The 21715-nt window shown below is 50.8% G+C and overlaps 1 protein-coding gene across 4 annotated transcripts in view; it reads right to left on the reverse strand.

The window, feature by feature from the left end:
• MOB3C (MOB kinase activator 3C) overlaps positions 1 to 11337 on the reverse strand; it is a 30248-nt gene extending 18911 nt beyond the window's left edge. The window contains exons 1-4 of one of the 4 annotated variants that reach the window (XM_064516174.1): positions 11227 to 11337; positions 10804 to 10866; positions 5687 to 5772; positions 835 to 1334 (exon numbers count right to left, since the gene is read on the reverse strand). In XM_064516174.1, the coding sequence (XP_064372244.1) occupies positions 835 to 1255 (421 nt within the window). In that variant the 5' untranslated portion in view covers positions 1256 to 1334; positions 5687 to 5772; positions 10804 to 10866; positions 11227 to 11337. Of the gene's footprint in view, positions 1 to 834; positions 1335 to 2876; positions 2964 to 5686; positions 5773 to 10338; positions 10692 to 10803; positions 11179 to 11226 lie in introns of those variants that run through there. The other 3 variants (XM_026104743.2, XM_064516175.1, XM_026104752.2) reach the window with 3 other exon arrangements.
• Positions 11338 to 21715: the final 10378 nt, after the last annotated feature.

Consider the following 21715-nt stretch of genomic DNA (forward strand, 5'->3'; position numbering starts at 1 on the left):
CAGTACCCACCAGCCAACACACTCAGCTCCTATCCTTGAACTCACCTTCCCAAAGTACAAAAAAGCAGATAAGTAGCAGGGCTAATAATAAGTAGCCATGCAGCTGCCAAACTCTGCAAATCAGCAGTAGGAGGGTTAGTTTGCAGGCTGCTTTTGCCCTTGGCAGTTGGTACAAATTCTTAAGGCAAAACCTTTTGAAGGGTTGCATCATATACCCCGGGGGTTGGTAGCTGCAAAGGTCAGGTACCTTGGTCAGGCACCTCTGCTTTGGAGATGTCCCAGCTTAATAACAAAATGTGATGTAAAATCAGGACTCAGATGAATTAGCAGAGATGGAGAGGAGCTGAGAAGTGAAGCAGCAAGGATGAAAAAATGTTAAACCCTGGGAACACGAACCTACCTGGAAAACCAGAAACAAATGCAGTTGGTTAGTCAGAAGAAGAGTGCTGTGGAGAGATGTGATAATCACCTCCAAACAGCCTTGCAGTTCAGCTCTCTTTGAGGAAGGGCAAGGGAGTAGATGACCTATCAGCCGTGATTTCTCAAAATCACAAAAGATATGGAAAAACTCGAAGCACAGAGAAATAGAACATTGTTTTCCATGTCCCCTGGGAACAGGATGAGAAATCCCAGGCTCAAATTGCAGCAAAGGAGATGTGGGACAGAGACTGAGGAAAATCTGTAATGGGAAAGGCCACAATCCTTGGGATCGCAAAGTCCAAGAATACCAACCCTGCCAAGAAGCCATTAACTAGCTCTGAGGCCTACCACCAGCTTGGGAACCTGCAGCAGTTATAACCACAGCCTTCCTGTGAGTAACCAGAGCACACTCACCTATCCTGGTGGGGAAGATGTCCTCGTTGTTAATGAGCATCTCAATCCAGTCCATCAGCATACACATATACTGCGGGGCTGACAGCTTAGTCGGCTTCTTGTACTTGTTGTCATCCTGCCACCTGTACTCATACTTGAGCCCACCTGACATGATCGGGCAGCTCTTCTCCGTACAGTACTCCGACATGGTCCCATAGATGAGGTTGATACGGTTGAAGAAGTCCACTACATGCACCGCGATCCAGTCGTTGATGCTCTCCCCGGGAGGCAACTGCACCACGGCTTTCAGGTCCAGCCCAGACTTCAGGGACGCCTGAGCTTTCTTGTACAGTTCAAAACGTTGAGTGCCGGGTTCAAATTTCTTCCGGGGACGAAATGTTTTGTCTTTGTTGAAGACTTGTTTGAGGCACAAAGCCATCATGGGGTGGGCTGGCCAGGATTATGGCAGAGACTCAGCACAAAGTAAACTCCAAGGCTAGGATCTTCAGGGATGGAGATTTCTGGAAGGAGAAAGAAACAAATTTTGGTCATATATGAAGCCAATTACACTTGTGTCTCTCTCTCACAGGGGTGAATTAGTGCCAGGATGTTGGCTGACCCTGCTGCTGAGGCAACATACAAGGACTGAGAAGATTTGGGGTGAATTCCTGGCTCCTCCACAGCCTGCCTAGGTGACATGGTGAAGGTACTCACACCTCGCACAGCAGCTCCCTGCCAGGCACTTGTCAGAGTAGATGCTAGCTCTGCTGCATACATCCCTTGGAAAGCTCAATGGGAAACAGAAGCATTTCCTCCCTCCCAAACTACATATGTAGCTTCCAGGCAGCATTGGGCTCTGGTCATCCCGTTATCTCTGGGGCATTTATTCAGTAATTGCTGCAATAAAGTGAGAGCCGTGAGATCAAGGGAGCTTACTGGTCCAGCCAGTCCCAACCTGGCAGCTTTTTCCTCTTCTGCAAAAGGAAAGTTTTTCTTTCCCAGGGATTTCTCAGCTCATAAAAATAATCCCCTGATCCTGCCCTAGTGGCTGGTGAGCGCTACCCTGGAGACTGCGCTGCGACCACAGCTGGCTGCTGGTTCACATAGCTCCAATGCCGAGATCAGTGGGAACGGGGGGATTCTTTGTTCTGCCCTGTGTGTTTGTTCAAAAGAACAAAACCCATCTCTGAAGAAGGGAAGCAACAGCTGAGGGTCACAGTGTGACGTGCCAGGATGCTGGCGTCCCTCTAGGCACAGCACAATGTACAAAGGAGCAGGCAGGAGCAGCAGCAGCCACCGAGCAGCCGCCTCACCTGCCTCGCGCTTTCGGAGAGGGACCAGGCTCTTGGCCACTGGCATCGCTGCTGGCCATGGCCCCGGCCTCTTGACAGCCAAGGGATGAGTGACTCCATCTGGAAGTCACCACTCGGCAAACTGCTGAGCTCATCCCCTCCTGCCTATCAGAATTTACCAGCACAAATGAGGTCTGCATTATTTCCCTTTTTTTTTTTCTCCTCCTGAAGAAAGTGGAAAGCTGATCCATTCCAGGCTTTTATGGACAGGCTGAAATAACACTTGTGCAGCCCAGTTACCTGCACTCATCACTGGTGTTACCAATGTGAGATCAAGGCCCCATTGTGCTAAATGCTTTTCTGAGGCCTGGGGAAGAGAGAGTCCCCGAGCAGCCTGCCCCTGAAGGAAGGAGATGAAGAAAGAGTTAAAAAAAAAAAGGAAGAAAAAGACTCACGGAAAGGGGAAGTGACTTACCCAAAGTCACGAGCAGAAGGGAATGGTATTCAAGTGAAGCCTGGATACACATTCATCATTAAAAAGACATCTTCTAGCCAAAAACTTGCTGTATAAACTCTGCTTTGTAAACTCAATCCAGAGCCATGGGCACATTCTACATTGCCCAGCAAAGACAAGCTAAACATCTTGCCTTTTCTTCCCCTGTCCCAAGCAGCTGGCTCTAACCAAGTCAAAGAGTTTATTCCCCACCTAGAAAAGGGAGCACGAGCTCTCCGAGATGCCAACCTATGGAGGGAGCAGGAGAGGATACTGACCGTTGGCTTCACATCATGACTCCTGTCTCTCCTGATGGGAAGGAGGTCTCCAGGACAGCAGTCTCGAAGGAGTGAACAGAGCCCTGGGGACCCAGCACAGACTGAGCTTGGCACAATGATACTGTAAAGAACAGGCCTTATCTGGGGATTTCCTACCCAGCTGTCACATAATCAAGACACATCCTGTTGATAACACCTCTAGGAAAAGCCTCCCAGGGAGTATTCTAATATATACCAATTTCTGTTGTGTGTATATATATATATATGTATGTATACATATATCTGCTGCAGTGGAGATCCTAATCCAGTAGCATAGGAAGTGCTTGACTACATTTAGGGATTGGACATCCTCCAGCCAATTTACTGTGCCCGACTGAGCCACAGTAACAGTGGTGTGCATGGTTTTTGCCTGTTGCACAGTCGAAGGAGTAAGCATCTGTGCAAACCTACCCCCTTGATGTTTAAGTAGCTGGTTTATCTCTTGTCTGCCGCAGACCAGAGCAACACCTGGGCTCCCACCTCCACCCAGCCAGGGCATGGGATCCGGGTGATATTGTGAGTCCTGAACGGTTTGTTGTTTACTTTGCCCCAGATCCCATGCTCTCTCCCAGAGCAGGGCTGTAGCCTAGATGTTAAGGTTGGGTGTGACCGCTGTGGGGGCCCCATTCAGCCTCCTGCTTCACTGAGGCCAAAATCTTCCCACTGAGGACTTCCCACTGAGGCCACACCTCTCACTGATATACCACATCTTGTCTAGGTAGACATCCCTCAGGCTTGGTGGAAAGCCGCCATGGGAAGGAGGATGCACAGCATATTAGTAATCTGATGGAAGAATTGGCTGCCCTCAGAATCAAAGACATGGCTCTAATTCCTGGCTTGACTATGCTTCAAATCCATCACACTATTTGATCTTGCACTGACCCAGGCTTAGGTTATAAAATGAGCACTGAGTTGAGGCAGATGCAGATATATCTGAATTCATGGCCAAAAATCAGCAAAATCTTTCCAGCATGGTAAAGCCTTCAGAGGGGATTGCTCCTCTGGAAACCTGGCTGGCTTGGGTACCTGACCCCAACTCAGGCCATCACAGCAGCGTGGACACTGGGTACATCTCAGGTAGCATAGGGTGCAGGTCTGCCCATACATAGCTAGGTGTGATGTGATTGAGACAGACCTTGTTCTGCAGCCAACAGCCAGCATGGGAGAGACATGGCCAGCAACATCTCTGGTGCTTTTGCCATCTCCCAAAGCACTTGTCACTAACTGGCTCTGCCACCACACAAGCCAGGACTTGAACTTGCACTGCTAAAGCAAAAGAAGGGGCTTTCTCTGACCTGCCACTGTCCCTGCACTTTTCCTCTCACTCTCTCCCTATGACTAGGCAAGTGCAGAGGGCTTCAACTGAAACTTAAAAGCCATTAGAACGAGCAAAAATAAACAATTTTGCCTAAACAAGAAGTCAGGATTTCTCCATCTGACACTTAGCAGCCTCCCAGGCAGGGATGATGCGGCACAGGAACGTCTCCCTCTAATCCATTCTGCAGCGCCCTCCATCTCTGCTCGCAGCCGGCCCACATCCCCCATCGAAGCTGAAGAGCCCCTTTTCCCTGGCCTAGTGCCCTGGTTTTCACCCAGCAGAGCTGGACAATGTCATTGCGCTGCACCACACAAAACCTGTGCCCCAGAGCACAGCCCCCAATCTCTTTGCTGGGTAGCCGGAGGAAGATGAACTTGCTTATAGCAGTGTGAGGCTGGACTGACCCGACTAGGTCACACATCCCTCTGAATTAACATCAGTATAAACAGGGACTGGGACCTAACCCAAGAGGATTCCACAAGGGATTTTAGTGATGTGAGTTGTGCCAATAGATATTCCTGTGGGTCACTATTTCTGCTGACCTCTTTGCTCCATTCACTCTTCTCCATGAGCTATTTCTGCTTGCACAGGAGTGATGAGAAGCCAGTGTGACAGAAAATATCCCATAAAACATATCACTTTTATGTGTGATCAGCAGTGAAAATCCAACAAATACACAGGGTATAAATATAACATGCCTCACACTGCAAGTCGTCTGTGAATACTGAACTGCTCTTTGTGCTCCCTGGGAAATAAATGCTGTATCTCATCTCCCAAAGCCTTCTTATAGCCCCATAACTCATCCCACAAATGCCTTCCTCTGGATCTCTTTGTGCAACGCTACAAGCTGCTCTCAGTTGTCAGGCAGGTGGGAATGTATTTCATGCTTCAGTGCCACTGTCTTAATAAAACAGCATTTTAAAAAAAACAAGAAACCTCTAAACATCTGTCAGGTGTTTTCCTGCTGTGCATCTGTTAAAGATGCCCAGAAATGGAGAAGCAAAACCCACTGCTGCCCTAATGCTCACACCCGAGTGGTGCTGGATACGCAGGACCGTGGCATGGCACTGCGGCCTCCCTGCTCCCAGGGCAGTAGCGTGCATCGGGATAACGGGAGCAGTTTTGCTGTTGGGATCCTTGCCAGCATCACTACCAAATCACTAAGCCATTAAAAGGCCTTGTGAATCCTTACTGGAATGAGGGAACTTTGGAAGTTAAATTTAACACAAAACCAAAAACATATCCTGGGATTTACAACTGAAAAAAACAGAGAGGCATGAGGTCAAAGAACCAGATTCTTTCTCAACCATGCTCCAAAGCTTTCACTGCGTGAAGAGGCTGATGTGTAGGAGAAGAAGTGAAAGGCATAGGAAGGGAGCTGCGTGAAGGCCATGACCTTGGTTTTAAATACCAGACGTGACCCATGCAACTGGGGCACTAAAATGGGACTTACCAGCTTGGAGCACAACAGTCTCTGCGAACGATCATCACTGCCTCAGCTTCCCCACTGGCTGTGGCTCAGTAGTGAGTCCCTACTCCCTGGGGAGAAAAACAGGGGAAGGGTGTTCAAGGACAATTTCAACAGCAGGTGCTTCACAGCCAACCAGTAATGACTCCTAGCAGGTTTCGTGCCCTGATCTGTGGCTGTGCTTTGAAGGGTGGAAAAAAAAGTCCATTGAAATGGACCCAGACACATCTCAAGTCTGAATTGCAGAAAAGCACACCAGCAGTGAAGAATGCAAGACCAGGTTTCCCCAGTGTCCACCTGAATGCATCCATCGTGAAACAGCAGAGAGCAAACCAGTACCCTGATGGGCTGGTGCTATTCCATCACTGGCTGATTATTTGGGACAGGTCCATGTAAAGAGTAGGAAAATGGGAGATCTTCCAAGTTTTAGCTGAGGTGCAGAGTTCAGCAGTGTCTGGCTGAGCCTGGGTTTTGTGGCTATGTGCATTCCTGGAAATCAGGCCGTTGTCCACAGGGATTTGGGGGCGGGAAAGGAGTAGACGCTGCTCAGCTTGCGAGAGATGAAGGGAGAGCTGCAGTGCGGAAAGCTTAGACAGCAGCTTCCTACAACATGATCATACACATCCCACTGCCGTGCTGTGCTGACAAGGCCTGGACCGATGCCCTGGCTGCAGTTTGCAGGTCTCTGCCCTGAATTCCCACATGCGAAATCAAAGCTTCCCCAAGAGGAGCCTTGGCAATGGCTGCAAACCCACTCCGTCGTGCAGCAGTTCCCGTGACCGGGTGGTGCTGGCATCCGGGGCGGGCACAGACCCCTTCTAAAACACCTGCAAACCTATAAAGCAAATCTCACGCTAGCCGTGACGGGGCAGCTCCTGCTCAAGGGTGGAGGGAGGCAGATGTGGAGTAAAGCAGGTGGCTGCGGAGCCAGAAACTTGTCCTGCCCCGCTGTTGCCTCCCCAGTAAGCCACCGCAGTCCCGGGGGAGCTGCCCCCGCAGCTGTATCTCGCCCTGGCGAGTGAAACAGGAAAGCCGAGAGCAGGCGCTTCCCTCCGGCCCGCCTCCGCTTCCCGCTGCTCCCGGCCCCGCCGAGCCCAGCGAAGGAGGATTGTCAGGGAGGATGAATGGAGCGGCAGGACGGAAAGAGGCCGGTTCCTGCGGCCAAGCGGCAGCTCCTGAGCTGAATCAGCCGCCGCTTCCCACGGGACCAGCGTGCTGCAGCGTGCTCGGGGCATGCCCCCATCTGCGCCTACTAAATAGCCTCAGCTTTGCTCAGAACTGGTTTAAAACCCAGCTAAATGGAAGGAAAACCCCTCACGCCGGTTTGTCTGCTGCTTTCAGTCCTCGCCTTCTTTTTACCGGCAGCAGCAGAAGTGAAACTCGTCGGGTTTAGCGAGAGCCAAATCAGTACAAGGTTAAACATGGCAAGGGTGAGACAGAGCAACTACCAGGGATCTAACAGGCAGAAACATGTGAAAAATTGATTTCCTAGACTGATGGCAACTCCAGAACAGAAAGAAAAAGAATTGGGGGAGATGCAACCTCAGGGTCAAAACAAGCCTTTAATTTCAGATTTGAGGGTTTTTTTCCATATAGGCATTATCCTTTGAAAACAACAGAAGAATACGGCAAAACAAAGGCTTTGTTTTAAATTAAAAACAATGTTGAAAGGTCTGTTTGGAAACTGGCAAAACAAAAGGAAAAAAAGCAAAACAAAAGGGAGGGCAATTTCCTCTCACCACCACAAACAATTCAGCAGGTTTGAAACAAGGTCAACAACTAAAAAATCTGCATTTTTGGTGCCAGATATGCTTTAGTCAAGAAAACAGCTGGAAGGGTCAGTCAGAGACACTGTTGATGTCCAGGGTGACCGACAAGGACTCCCTCTCCGTCCTCGATGCCCCGGGAAGCTCCTGCGCAGTGCCTCCGCTTCCTTCATTTCAATATAAGCTCTTAATATAGAGCTGCAAAAGCAAGGGCTTGGCTTGCAGGGGGAAAGCGCTGTGTGAGTGCTCCCAGGAAGCATTAATGATCATTACCGAAGGGGAGAAAATCCCAGAGGCGGAAGGTAGTCCGAAGGCCGGACTCCACCGCCGGCGTCTCCGCGCGGGCAGCGTGCCTGACACCCGACACGGCGCGCGGCTCGGGGGCAGTCTGAGGCGCTGGATTTGCCCCCAGACAGTTACACACTCGCACAGGCATCTGACTTGAAACCACAGGCAGCCGTTTAGCAGCACAGTCCAAACTTTACAGGCAGCGCGAACAGCTGGCGCGCGCGGCGGGGAGTGCAGCGAGGAGTCCGACACCATAAGCAAACTGCGAAAAGAGACTCCTGAATCCCGTTGCTGGGAAGAGACCTTGGAGAGACAGTGAGAGATCGCAGCCCCTTTCATTTCCAAGGAAGGAAAACGGACACCGGGCAGGGGAAAAATTAATCAGCAGAAACCAGGAATGGCTCAAAGCAATGAAGGCAAAACCAGCCTGCTACATCCATCTGCCTCCATGCCCCTGCTGCAGATCCAAGTGCTTCCAGGCTGCTGAGCACAAGGAGGCTCCATACAATTTGGTTAAAAACCAAGATGTTTGCACATTCCCCTTCATACTTCCCAGGGCGGATCTAAGGTTCAGCTGACCAGATGTTTACTTCCAGTTTCATGCTTTAGGGGAATCCCTTCTCTTCTCCACAGTCAGTACAAAAGTCCCTCTTGTCATATCCCTTTGCAATGCTCAGACACTGCCTGCCAGAGCCCTAAAACTGCCAGACAGTCTCCAGATGGACAGTCTGACCAGAAACCTGCTGGCCCTGGGGCTCCGCTATCTTCTTACTACTCTAGGTAAAGTGTTATTGCCCAGATCCTGATTCTACAGCTCTGTCTCTAAGCTTCACGTTAAACACCTGAGAAGTCCTGTTGCAAAGCAGTGTTGGTTACTTCATCTTCAACCTGTCCTGGAGAATCCATGCAACTGGGGCTTTTAGCTGGTCCACGTAAAAGTGCAACAGAAGTGCCCCGAGGACCAAGCCTGCCACTTTCAAACATCCTTTTCATTGTAAGCAACCCAGCCCCAGCCTAGCTGCAGGCTGTGGGCACATGGTGCTCCTGGGGAAGGTAAGGTATCCCCTCTTCTCCAGCCTTCACTACATCTAGGTCTGGTTTTAATCACCCCAGGAAGGGGGAGTTGTGCAATTAGGACACTGGAGAGCCCGGGCTCAGAAGGCACTGGCCCTCTGGAGCAGGGCCCGTCCGTCTTTGCATCCTGCTGAAGCCAAGCCCCAGCTGGGCTGTCCGTGAGAAACGGGGTTATTGGCTGCCGGTCCCAAGTATAACCCAAACGATGGAAAATTCCAGGAAAGGAGCCAAGACAAGATGCTGGGAGGGGGATCGAGGGCTAGCACACAGAGCGGCAGGCTGCGGAGAAGGCCCTGGGCTCCCACTGGGGCAGCCCGCGCGAATGCAGAGCACATCTGTGGGACTCCCCCTCCAGCCATGCCTCACCACCCCAAACACACCACAGATCAGCTCAGTCCTGAGGAAACCTGCCCACCTCAAGCATGGTGAGAAGCGCGAGCATCCTTAGGGTGCTCCCCGAGCATCCGCCTTCGCAGCGACCCAGCTCCGAAACCCAGCGGAGCCTCAGCCCCCACCCACGCCCGAGCTCTGGGCAGCTGCCAGCGGAGCTGCGCTGGTGCTTCCCCCGGCTCTCCTGACGCTCGGAAATCCCTGTCTCGTGCAAAACTGACACCGAATGATTTCCAGGAATGGGACTGCTTGTACCTTCACTCACCCCCCCTCCTGCCCTGCTGTCCCCTCCCTTTGCACACCCTCCTTGTCCTACCTCCTTGCCACATCAGCAGCTCCCCTGGAACCACCGTGGCCAGACAGGGCCTGGGGATGCGTTTCACCCTGCATCCCTCGCCAGAGAACCCAGGATTGGTCTCATTGCCAGGCCAAAAGGCACCAAAAAGTGTTTCCCATGCCACGCAAGAAGCCTCCAAGCAGAAAAACTAAACCTCCTCTCTCCAGGCAGGGCGAAGCACATCCAATTCATTTTGGGGGTGATGTCCTGCGGGGCCAGGGGATTTTTGGGGTACCTCATTCTTGGGGACTAGGATCTTGCTGCTGCTGCCAGCCAACTTGCTTGGAGCCCTGCAAATAGGTGTCCGACAGCCTCCATGGAGCCGGCATACTCCAGTTCAGTCCCAAGGGCAATTACTCGGTAATCAAAGCCATAATCCCAAACGCGGAGAGCTCCAGGCCTGTTAGCTCCGGGACAAAGACCAGAAGAGACAAGCCGGCTGCTGGAAGCACAGCTTCGCGGCTCGCTCTGACCCAGTTCCCACCTGCCCTGAACTTTCTGCCCTCCCTCGGGCACCGGCAAAGCCGCTTCCAGCACCCACTGAGGCAGGCGCGTTACGAGGGCAGCAGCCTTCACCGGCATTTCCTGCGGGCAGTCGCGAACGGGCCGGCTGGTCACCGTCCAAACCGCTGGCTCCCGGCTGGGCTCCTCGCCGCCCTCCGGGGCTGCGTTCCCCCTTCCCCGTGCACAGCGTGCCCTCCGCGCTCCTCCCCGCCCTGCGGCTGGTGCTCCCACACCTCACGGGTCCCAGAGGTAGGACCCCTCCGTATTTACGTGCTCACCAGCTGACCAGACACAACGGGAAGCAGCTTCTGGCACACGTCCATCCTCCGTCCAGGTGAAGGAGTGCTTCTTCCCAGGTTATCCCTGGCCAGGTTTTGTCCAGCCTGTGCTTAAAACCAGTCCGCGAGCACGTGCCAGGACACGGAGCAGGGCACTGCTGGAGAGGTTGCGCTGCTCGGTCCCCTGAGCTGTCCCGAGCCCAACTCGCGTGAAGGATTTGCCCTTCCCCATGGCAGTCACCTTGCACACAATCCTCGGTGGTCAAAGCAACCGGCTCGCAGAGCCCCCGACGCTGTCCCAGTCTCAGCGATGAGGTCAGACAGCCGGGAAACCAGCCCCTCCGCCCCAGGTCCGAACGGCTGCGGGGCAGGTTTTGGCAAGCAAGACGCGTGCGAGACCCCGAGCTGCCCGAGCCGAGCACGCACCCCGACAGGAGAAGGCTTCTTCCACCCCCAGGCACTCACCTCATCCCGCAGCAGATCCAAGCGCCAGCACGAAATCCTTCCGCTGCCGTTTCTGCTCTCTTACTGAAGAAAAACCAAAAAACAAAACAAAAAAAACCCAAGCGGGGCAGTCAGACCCTCTCCGGACGCCCCATCGCGTCTCTATCTGGCTGGCACCAGCGCCGTGCCGGGAGGGGAGGCGCGCACCGGCCCTCGCCGGCGTTTCATTAAAGAAACTCGGGCCGAGAGGTTTTTTCCCCGTCGGTGATGTCACATCCTGACCGCGTCGCGGGCCCCAGCTGTCCCTGCAAAAACCCGCTCTGCGCCGAGCCTCCTGCCCCTGCGCGGCCCCGCTCGCTCCCTTCCCTTCCCTTCCCTTCCCTTCCCTTCCCTCCCTCCCGCATCGCCCAGCGCTGCCTTGGAAGACGCCCGCCGCGCACGCACCGCTCCGGGACACCGAGGTCCGTCCTGGACAGCGATGCCGCTCCGCTGGCTGCCGCTCGCTGGCTCCCAACGCTGCCTCCCGGCCGCTTTCGCGGGGCAGGGCAATGGTTCACTGGGGGAAAGGAGATGAAATCCAGCGGGGTTTTTTTTTTTTCTTCTCTGGCACAGTCTCCCCCCCTTCCTCCCTCCCCTACACACACCTTAAAACACACAGAATCAGCTGAAGGATTTAGTTCCAGTACAAGCGGGACACCTTCCAAAAAAAGAAAAGAGAGAGAGGAAAAAAAAAATTCATTTTACAGAAAACAATTCTAACAGATGCACTGTTGTTGGTCTAAGAGGGGGGGTGAGTTATGAAGTGCATTGCAATATTTAAATACCACTCAGCAAAAGAAAGCCTGAGCCAGCGAGTGTAGAGTCAAGAGAAGGAAAAAAAAAAAAAAAAAAAAAAGACAGACAGCGCAGGATTACTTGGCATGAGACAGGTTTGCAGGAGTAAGGCACAGAGCCGCTTTGGGTTCAAGCTCCCAAAAGGGGGTTTAAAACTGCTGGCACATGCCCCGAGTGAGCGTGAAGCTTGCAGGTATTTTAACGGGGTGGGAGCAAGAGCACAGCAAGCCATGCTGGCACTGGGAGCAGGGCTCCCCTTCTCAGCACAACGCCTTGCAAACGTGCTTTCCCAAAGAAGTACCCATCTCCCTAAGGATGGCCGTGACACTGGGTCCCTTTGAAGACAAAAACTTTGCTGGAAATGCTTGAAAAAGCAGTCTGCATCAGGACAGTGATATTTAGGGAAATATTTCTGGGCTTTGCTTAAATGTGTGTTAAATATAGGTCTGACCAAGCACATCCACCTGAGAGGAGAGGGGATGGACCAAGGCTCAGGACCGGAACAGGAGGCTGCAACCTCTTCCTCCATGTCCATCCCACCCCTGGGTCCAGGCAAAGGGGGAGCAGAGCCCTGGAAGGGGGGAACAAGGAGCAGCAAGGGGACAGACGCCCACACTAACTCTTTACCAGCTAGTGAGCTTTACCAGCTAAGCAAGTGAGAGTGTGAGAAAGGAAACCACAAACCTATGAAGCCTGCAACATCAGGCACCTGTCCTCGCTTGCTGTCTGAGCTGAGCAGCAAGCAAGCTAGCAAGGAGAGCCTGCTCGTGCCAACACATCCCTCTTTCCAGAAGTGCTGTCTCCAAGTCAGAAACTACTCTGGTGTGAATGAGTGTCCCCTCACATACAAATCGGCAGAGCTGCTTCTGACTGCAGGCACAAAAGATGCCCCCTGTTCAAAGTCCTTCCTCCTTTTTCTTTTTCCTCTTTTTCTTTTTTTTTGGCCATGAATTTTGCCTTCTGATCCCATGTGGATTGTGCACCAGCATGACATGAGTCTGCGGGATCAGGCCTCTGTCCCCTGTAAAATGGCTTCTCAGTTATGGATGACGTCAGGGTTTGTCCTTGAGTCACAAGGATTAGAGACAATCCTTAAAAATAATGTTACCTACTCAGTGATGGCAAACCATCCTTGATTGTCAAACAGCCCCGCTTGGCTCCAGCTCCAGTCTCCTGAAGCAAACAGCCACCGAGAGAAGAAAGAAGACGTAGGGGGCCCTGTAGCATCGGTCAACAGGGACTTTCGGCCAGCTTTAGTCGGGGTTGGGGGAACTGGGGTCCTGGTGGGCTTGAATATCTGCTAAGAGGGTTTTGGCACACCCCAGGAGCCCTCTGGTTTCTTACCCCTCCCTGCTCGGGACGTGGCCAAAGGGCAGGTCGCAGGTCAGGTGATGGGGGAAGGACGCACCAAGGACGTGCAGGATTCATGAGCACTTGGGATCCAGCCCTGGCCAGAGACAAAGGAGCTGGCACCCATTGCACAGGCAATACAAGATAGCTGAGAGGTGTCTCACAGCTGCAGCACATTTCTGCAGAAAAGATAAAATCTGAAGGCACAACACCCTGCACATTCAACTCCCAGGGTAAGAGGGAACCATGGGGTACAGCATCTTTCCAAGAAGAAAATGTAGCTCTAAATGATTGAACTCGAAAGAGCAGAGCTGCCAAGTTCATCTGTTAGGTTGCTTACCATTGCAATCATCAGCTAATTCAGTGTAACAGACATAACCCCAAAGCTCTGGTCTGTGTATGTATGGATATTCCCCCCACTCAGTACTGACAGTTTATTTTAGAGGCAGAACCTTTGCCAGAGTAGCTCTTGTCCCGCATCACCACCTGGTCCTGGTCACCACCCACAGAGCTAAATCTGCTCCTACCCACACCAGCCTGGCCACACTCCTGAGTGATTCTTTTGAGGTCACTGCAGATGGTTTCAGGTAAAAATAACACCACTAAAATGAGGATCTGGCTGAAGAAGCCCAGCAGCCTTCTTATGGTAGCTAGCTAACTACGTCTTGCTTCAGCAGGTTCAGGCAATGGCGGCAGCTCTGCAGCGGTTTTTCTTTTTCTCAGTGTCACCAGATACAATTTTCACAGATACGGTTTTCTGAGTTGGCTGAGATTAATTCTCCTCTCACCTTGGGCTGCTCTTATCTCCTCTAGTTCAGACCTTAAACAACTGTGATCACCACAGCTACATCTTTGTTTCCTTTTTTAACCAGTTGCCCAAATTTAGGGCATCCTACAATGCTCTGTGGTGAAAGTCCAAAACCCCTTGTCTCACTGCCTCCCAGGGCCGGGCTCTGCTGCGGCCGGGGTGGCTGGTGGCACACAAAACCACGACGTCTGTAGGAGAAAAGGCAGGATCGTCTTTATGGCTATAGCCTATTACACCCGGGGAATTTGGACCCAATTCCCTCTCTGTCCCTGGAGTTATCTGCCTCCATTCCTCACCTCTAAGTCCTGTGACAGTACAGGAGACGCCGTCCGTCATCACATACTTGCGACAGGAGCCCTGCAGAGCTGTAAGCACAGCCCATTCCACGTACCCTGGGAGGGACAAGTGTTTCCCACTTCAAGTGCTTTTTGCAGAGGAGGTTTGGATCAGCAGGGCTAAAGCTACAAGATCCTAAAGGACTTCAGGTGGTTGTAACAGGGGGAGTGGGTGCCTGCTGTCACAGGACGGAGGCACCAGCAGTCTCTTTAGCCCCATAAGCAGGCGTTCCTTCCCTGCACAACCCCAGCCTCTGTCCAATGCAGAGACAAATAGTTTCTTGCAAGATGATAGCTGAGGGCAGGTCCACCTTCCCCTGCACCACAGGAGGTCACAACTGCTTCGACTTTCGGGAGCTAGCAACTGCAAGAGGAACATTTCAAAGGCCAGCACAAGATATCAGATCAGCAGAGCTAAAAGCCCGGAGGGGAATGCCCTCCCAGGAAAACAGCCCAGAGGTGCCACAAGAAGACATAGTATCAAGCAAGGAGTGAATGGCTGCTGGGGGGGCTTTAACCTGGCCGAGTGCCACAGCAGCAGCAATGAGAGAGGCACAAGATTTGCACCATAAACAATGGGAATGCTACGCTTGGGAGAGCAGAGACCAGCATTCATCCAGAGTTTTTTCCTCCATCGTTGCTGAGCACGTCTGTACGCTTTGTTCACTTCAAATAGTGCAGAGACAATGATGCATGAGGCTGGGACCTCTGCACCAAAGGCAGCAGTGATGCCTAACAGCACCTCAGCTCAGCAATTAAACCCTGGAGAAACAGAGGGAAGAAAGCCCAGGTCCTACTTCAGACCTTGAGCTTTTCCAGGAAGATGTGTTGCAATGTGGCAGCGGCATGTGCAAACGTCTGCCATGTGTTACTGAGGGGAGGAATGCAGGACTGTGCTACGCAATAAGGAACAAAGAACCAGCAGTTGGGGGAAGTCTCTCCAACGCTGCAGGTTCCTCACTCACATGTCAAGAGCAGGCCTGAGTCCTGGTGAGCACTGGAGCAACCCTGCTGTCCTCAGCTCCGGGAGCCGTTTGGGCACTCGCGTCCGTGCTCGCCTCTGAACAACGCAGGAAACCACAAAACATCCTTGGTCCTCGTGACCAGGAGGCGGAGGCAGACCTCTGTTTAGCAGATGTAACTTACAAGAGCTAATGCCAAGCCAGGAGGAAACCTTCAAATGAAACCCTAGCAAAAATACAAACGTATCCAAAACATAAAAAGTCATCTGAGGAGGCTTGGATGTAGAGCAAAGAAGTATTTTAAAAAGGGCTAGGGACCCAGGAGGGAACTCATGGCCAGGATTTACATTCAGGCAGATGAAGCCAAAATACTTACAGGCAAGATGAGGTCCTCCCACTCTGCAGAAGGAGTTTGGAGCCAAAGGAGATGGGCTGGAAAAAAAGGGCAAGTCTTCTGAATGGGCTGAAGTTAAATCAGATGTAACCCGGAATGTCTGCAGGTATAATAAAACCAGGGTGAACAACACCTCTCTGTCAGAGTTATCTCTTTCCAGGAGGCCTCAGATTGCAGAAACCTCAAGGCTAGGATGCTGTTACAGCATGGAGCAAGTGGTCCCAGCTGGGCAGTAGCATCAGTCGGGGGTCCCAGCATCAGGAAGGTAGGGCAGGAGTTGTTTGGGAGAGAGAAAAATGCCTGAAAGGGTGATTTGGGGGCAGGAGTGGGATGTGTTACTAAGAAGAGGGCATTGGTCTGCCCTGGAGGAAGGAAGAGGGAGGTTTGGCCCAGCTCTTGAGAGCAGGTGCATTGCTGAATTTGTCAGAGGGGAAGGAAGTGGGGAAGGAAGTGATCCAGGATTGCTGGACTACTACATCAGGCCTCACAGCCGGTGAGGGAAAGAGCCCCAACACAAAAACGCTGCTTCACAGAGGTTAACAGGGCACAACTGCGCTCAGGAAGGGGTTTTCGAGGCTACGAGTGCAGGATGCCTCCAACAAGCATGCTACCAGCTGCAGCACTGGGCCAGGTACTCTCCTGCCACGCAGTGCCATGCTTCACCTTCACCCTGCTGGCATAGCACAGAGCTGGCGTACAGGCCGTTGGCAGAAGAGACGCCCCACCGGCACTTCAGGCTCCAGAGGTTCTGGCCCGCATGGCGGGAGGCTGAGCCAAGCCAGGGAGGCCTTCAAAGCAGGCCAGAATTTGGAGCCCAGCAGGTTGGCATGGACCACAGGGTCTGCAAAGCAGGGACACCAAGGTCTGCCTAGCCTCCCCTCCTAGGAGCGGCATCACAGCATCCGGAAACGTTTCTCCACCAAGGGATAAATTCCCTCCCCGCACTGCTGCAGTAAGGGGGATGCGTGTTACCCGGCGAGCAGGGAGGCACCAGCCGCGAGCAGGGAGCGACGCAGACGCCGCAGCCCCGCACCGCGGTCGGGGCCGGGGCGCAGCGCGGGGCTCCCACGGCGCTGCAGTGCGGGGGGCGGACGCGGTTCTGCTGCCCCCGCGTGGCTGCTCGGCCTCACCACAGACGCGCGGGGTGGCGTGTGCGACTGTCACCGCCGGCCAAGGCACCAACCAGAGTCGGTGCTGACCCCGGGAGGGAACCCAGCCAGCTCCGAGAAAGCAGCTGGTGCCGGTGCGTGACCTGTCCCTGCGGGCGGCCACGCAGGAATGGCTCAGAGCAGCCTCCCTCCGAGCATAAGCAACGCTGGGGCCTGCAGATTCCAGCTCCAGCGACCCACCCTGCACCTTCTTACGCCACGCAGGGCAGAGGGAGATGATGCTGGAGCCCAGCCAAATGTTTCTTCAGCCATCCCATGGTCAGGCAGCAGAAGCTGGCACAGAATGTTTTTCAGGGTGCAGTTTCAGAAGTTGCTGTGTATCAAGGCTGCGATGTCCATGCAACAATCCATGCAGAAACGGACCAGTGTTTTCATTCAAAGTGAAGCAAACCTCTGTGAAAACAGGAGGGAACAGTAGGTTTGCTCTATTTATTTCCAGAAATGCAAAGGACTGCTTCAGAGAAGTTTGCCTCAGATGCAGTGTCAGGGAGAGCAAGTTACTCCTCCTTGCTCCAAGGAGTCTTTCAAAACATCAGAGATACAGAGTGGGAACTTTCTTAGCCATGGATTAGAGGGGATTGAAGTCTTGCCATTTTCTAAGACTCTAATCTTCATTTGCCATGCACAGGAATAAAATAGGTACTGAGGAAAAAACCAAGATTCAGCATTTTAAGCAAGGGTAAGAATATCATCATTCAATATGTGCTTCCTTTTTTTTTTTTTTTTTTTTTTTTTTTTTTTTTTTGACAGCCACCTTTCATGAGTCAGGGTGTTTCCACAAGGAACAGGACAGGTATCCTGGGTTTTCTGATGACATTTCAGTAAATCTCCCTGGGGTGACAGGGGTGGGTGGACAAGCCTTGGTTTTGAGAAGTTGATAATGAAAAGCCTCTGGCTACAAAACTTGCTCTACCGCTCCAACAGGAACTGCTATCACATCATTGAGCACAGGCTCTCTTCCAGCCAGAGACAGGTCGTAGGTGGCACCAAGAAAAGGAGGTGGTTTGTAAAGCACCTAATTAAACTGTGAGCTTCTTGCTGCAGGATGCTGCTGATGCTGAAAGGGCCATGAGGAGACTGGCTTTCTCTTCCATGAATATGCCCACTTGAGGGCTACTAAAGAGACAAAGTCATCCATCCAGCTCAGAAAGACCTAGCCCACAAATGGCTGGAATTTGGCAAAGCAATCTGAGAAACTATCACTGGATGCTTGTCCTGGTCTTACATGTTTCCTGAGGCAGCTAGTCTACAAGCTAGGCTAGGCAAACCTTTGGTCTAAGCCAGTACAGCCCACCATGTTCTTCCTGCTTGGCCTTATAGGAGCAATTTGGCCTTCAGGTGTTGCCTTTGGACACACAGACTTGGCCCTGAACAGGTGGCTTGGGCTGGTATGAATGCTGCCAGCCATCAGTGGAGCTTAGCTTGCCATCTCCTACCTTAAAGGAGGATGTAACAGTGTCCAGGAGAGTCTCTTTAGGTGTATTCTGAGGATCTGTGCTCATGCACTAGATAAATATTTTAGGGGGATTAAAAAATAAAAAACAAAAAATAAAATTTCAAAGTAGCCATCTCTACTCTTATTTTTCTGTCCTGCAATCAAACCAAAACCCCCAATACCTGGACAGAACAAGGCCCTGAAATCAAGCACACTTTAAGGTGGAGGCACCCTAACTCATATAAACCAAATGATGCTGTGACTCTCCATGGATGACTCCTGTATGTTAGCAGTTCTGACAGCAGAACATTTTTCTGGTCACTTAACGTTTCTGCTCAGGCTGATGCTCAAATTACTCTGTTTTGCTCAGCATTACTTTGAACTGGATTGTAAGTCTCCTGCCCTTTCTCTCTATAAATTTTTCTCATGAACTGACCCAGATTTACCAATTTTTGTCTTTTACTTTTGTATTATCAGGGATCATAATTATATGTCATTCAACAGGGGCCCAGACCCCTGCACATAATCACACTGGTGTGGACCAGGCTATGAAAACATATTCTTTTAGCAAGAAACTCACTCCGCCCCACTAAATTAACAAACCTGAGTAGATAAGCTCATGTAAACTGACTGCCCTGCCCATAGCTCAGAATGGGGGGACAAATCTTCCCTCTAGTGGTTATACAGTACAGTAAGTGTTGCAGGTACTTTCTCACCCCATTTGAAGACTAAAAGCTTTATTTTCACCAGCTTTTCAGGCTCAGTATGGACCATAAATGTATTGACAAGTGGCTTACAAACCCTACATGAATATTTAGTAGCTTAAAACTGGAGCTGCTTATTTGCAGAGCTCCAGACAGACCCACATGTCTGTGTCTATGGTACGGCTTGTACGAGCCCATGCCCATGGCCAGCCCACCATGAGTGCCTGGGCCATGGCAGGCAATTAGCAGCATGGCACAGTGTGTCTTGCGCACTCGAAAAGTCAGACAGCCAAAGACATACTTGGCCCATTTTTGCAGCCCTTACACCAAACATTTAGTGAGATAAACTCTAGGCCTGATCCTCTCTAAGGGTCTTCGCCCCAGTTACAATCTTGTCTCCACTGTAGCAGCAGTCAGCACAGATTTGTGACTGTGCCATTTGAGTCCTAACTGTAGAGTAAGCACAATCATTAGCACCTATATTTCCAAAAGGACTAAGAGTTTTCACTTTTCCAGTTACAAATTAGGGAGCTCAATCACACCATGTCAAACTTGCATTCTATAACCAGGCCACTGAATACTAAACCAACTTTGTTCTCTGTAACCAAAATGTTCTGGTTTGATGGCACAGCATCTCCAGACTACTAGTCCACCTGCCTCAGAGTTGGAAATAGCATCAGAAACATCCCTGCTCACAACAGCATTTCAGTGGTGCAGTTCAACCTCAGCACTTGTCAGGGAGCCCCTGGACTAACTGCCTGGAGAAAACACAGAGGATAACATTTTCATGGGCTGCATCTAACTCAGTCCTCAATAGAAGATCTGGAAATACCCCCCAGGAAGTTGTGCAATTTCCAGTTTTGTAAGTCTTCAGCTACCCTCTTACCATTGTACACAGAAGCACAGACAAAATTAAGTAGCCTCTCTGCTCTTCTGCTGTCTGGGGAGACACTATACCCCATCAACAGCCAGCTCTAGCACAGTCCCAGAGAACAGCTGAGGCAGAAGCAGCTGTGACTTTCCAACGAAGACGTGGTATCCCATAATGAAGCAACAGCCAGACAGAGGTGACCTGGATTGCACAGGGATGACAACTATGGAAAGTTTCCAGTAAGATCGTCAACACAAAGTCAGTGATTTCTAGGAGTCTTCTGAAGGTGCTAGCTATATTCATTTTTAAATATAGCTCTAAATACAGAAGAATTTTAACCAAGCATTTAAATCTACTGTCAACCAAGCATGTAAATCTACTGTAAATTCTACTGCAGCACAAATTCTTGTCTGAAAGGACAGGATTTTCCATTTAAAGAACACCCCAGGACTGGATGTTTCAGAATTACAAGTACTTGAAGCCCTGCTCTTCTCTGCAGGATCCATCTCCACTCCTGATCCCATTAGATAGAATGCCTATGATTCTGCTGTCATTACATCTCTAATAACATGGCAAACAAACACCTCTTTTCTTCAAAGCCAGATGGAACAACAAACATTGCTCATTTTAAGAGGAAAGAGTGATAATCAAATGCAACATTTCTCAGTCTAGGGCCATGGGGTTACAAGGAGCAAAGCCATGAGAACATAGACCAAGCAGCAGGAGCACAAGATTTTGTCTGATTCTCAGCTCAGTCATAGTAAAAAGGAAGTTTTCTTCCCTTGTGTTCTCTCTCATCTCCCTGTACCTTTATTTTCTCCTATGTACAATCATGATGAATGGGGAGGTGTCTTGAGAGACCCACCTGGATTATACCATGTAAGAGTGGAAAGAAGTGTTGCTTTCACTACTGATGGGCTGCTGCAGAGATCCACCATGGGGAGCTATAGGGGAGCTTGTCAGATAAAGAAGATTGCTTACCTTCAATATATGTTGTATTTATGGTCTGAGCTAGTCAAAAAAAAAAAAAAAAAAGTCCCCCTTGGAAGGAAATAGCAGCATTTCAAGGCCTGAGTGAAAACAGAAGGTCAGAATGCAACACCTCTGATCCATGTGAACCACCACCGAAGGAAGAGGTGCCACTGGCAAATGCTCTGGTATAACATTTCACATTTTAATACCCAGAAGTGGAAAAAAATTAAAAACTGCTTTACTGTCCACATTTAAATCCCTCACAGAAACACTGCTTTAAGGGGGATGTCACCAGAAAGCTTGACCAGGACAATTTCCTTGTCCACTAAGACCACATTCTGTCTTGACACTGTCTCAGCGTTTACCCCCACTACTTTTCTATCATTTTGTCATATTTTGTTTATAACTCACTGGTTTGAGAACTGACCCTCTAGCCTGCTTTTATGCAGTCTGAAGCAGCAAAGTTGGAAGTAACGGCAGTCCTCTGGCCATGCTGACACTCCAAGGTGTTACAGGAATACCAATGTTATCTAACTTATGTACCAAAAAGAAGTCAGTTCTGACAAAAACATGTGAAATCACCCCACTTCCAAGTGTCAGACCTTTGTGCCAATGGGTCTCATCCTGATACAAGGAAGGAATGCGTTATGGTGTATACTTCCTCATTTCAAGGCACATGAAAACACCTGAAGGAAAAAAGTCCTTGCTCTGGTAGTCAATTCACCATCTCCCAGGGCCAGAAAATGCAGTCCCCCATTTGCTTGGCAAAAAGACTTCAAGTAGCATGATGAAGTTTGGCTTTTTAGTTAGGCTCTTATTTTAAAACAGTTCTGATGCATACAATGCAAGAGAAGTTTCCTTTATCCTTACTTTGCCATTTCTGCCTTTCTTAGGCCCTTGGACTAGTTCCTGTCACTAATTACATGACAGGTTGAAAAAATGCCTGTCAAAATTACAGGAAGTGATTGCTACAGCGTTGTGCTGGCGATGTCGGTCTTCTAAGCTCAGAAAGAGGCTCAGGTGTAGATCTGGAAGCCCTGAATTTGTTTCCTGTTGCCAATTATTCATCCAGGGAATGTTATATCTGTATTTAAAAATG

The sequence above is a fragment of the Dromaius novaehollandiae genome, chromosome 8 (genome assembly GCF_036370855.1).
Source record: "Dromaius novaehollandiae isolate bDroNov1 chromosome 8, bDroNov1.hap1, whole genome shotgun sequence".
In the NCBI taxonomy this organism is placed as follows: domain Eukaryota; kingdom Metazoa; phylum Chordata; class Aves; order Casuariiformes; family Dromaiidae; genus Dromaius; species Dromaius novaehollandiae.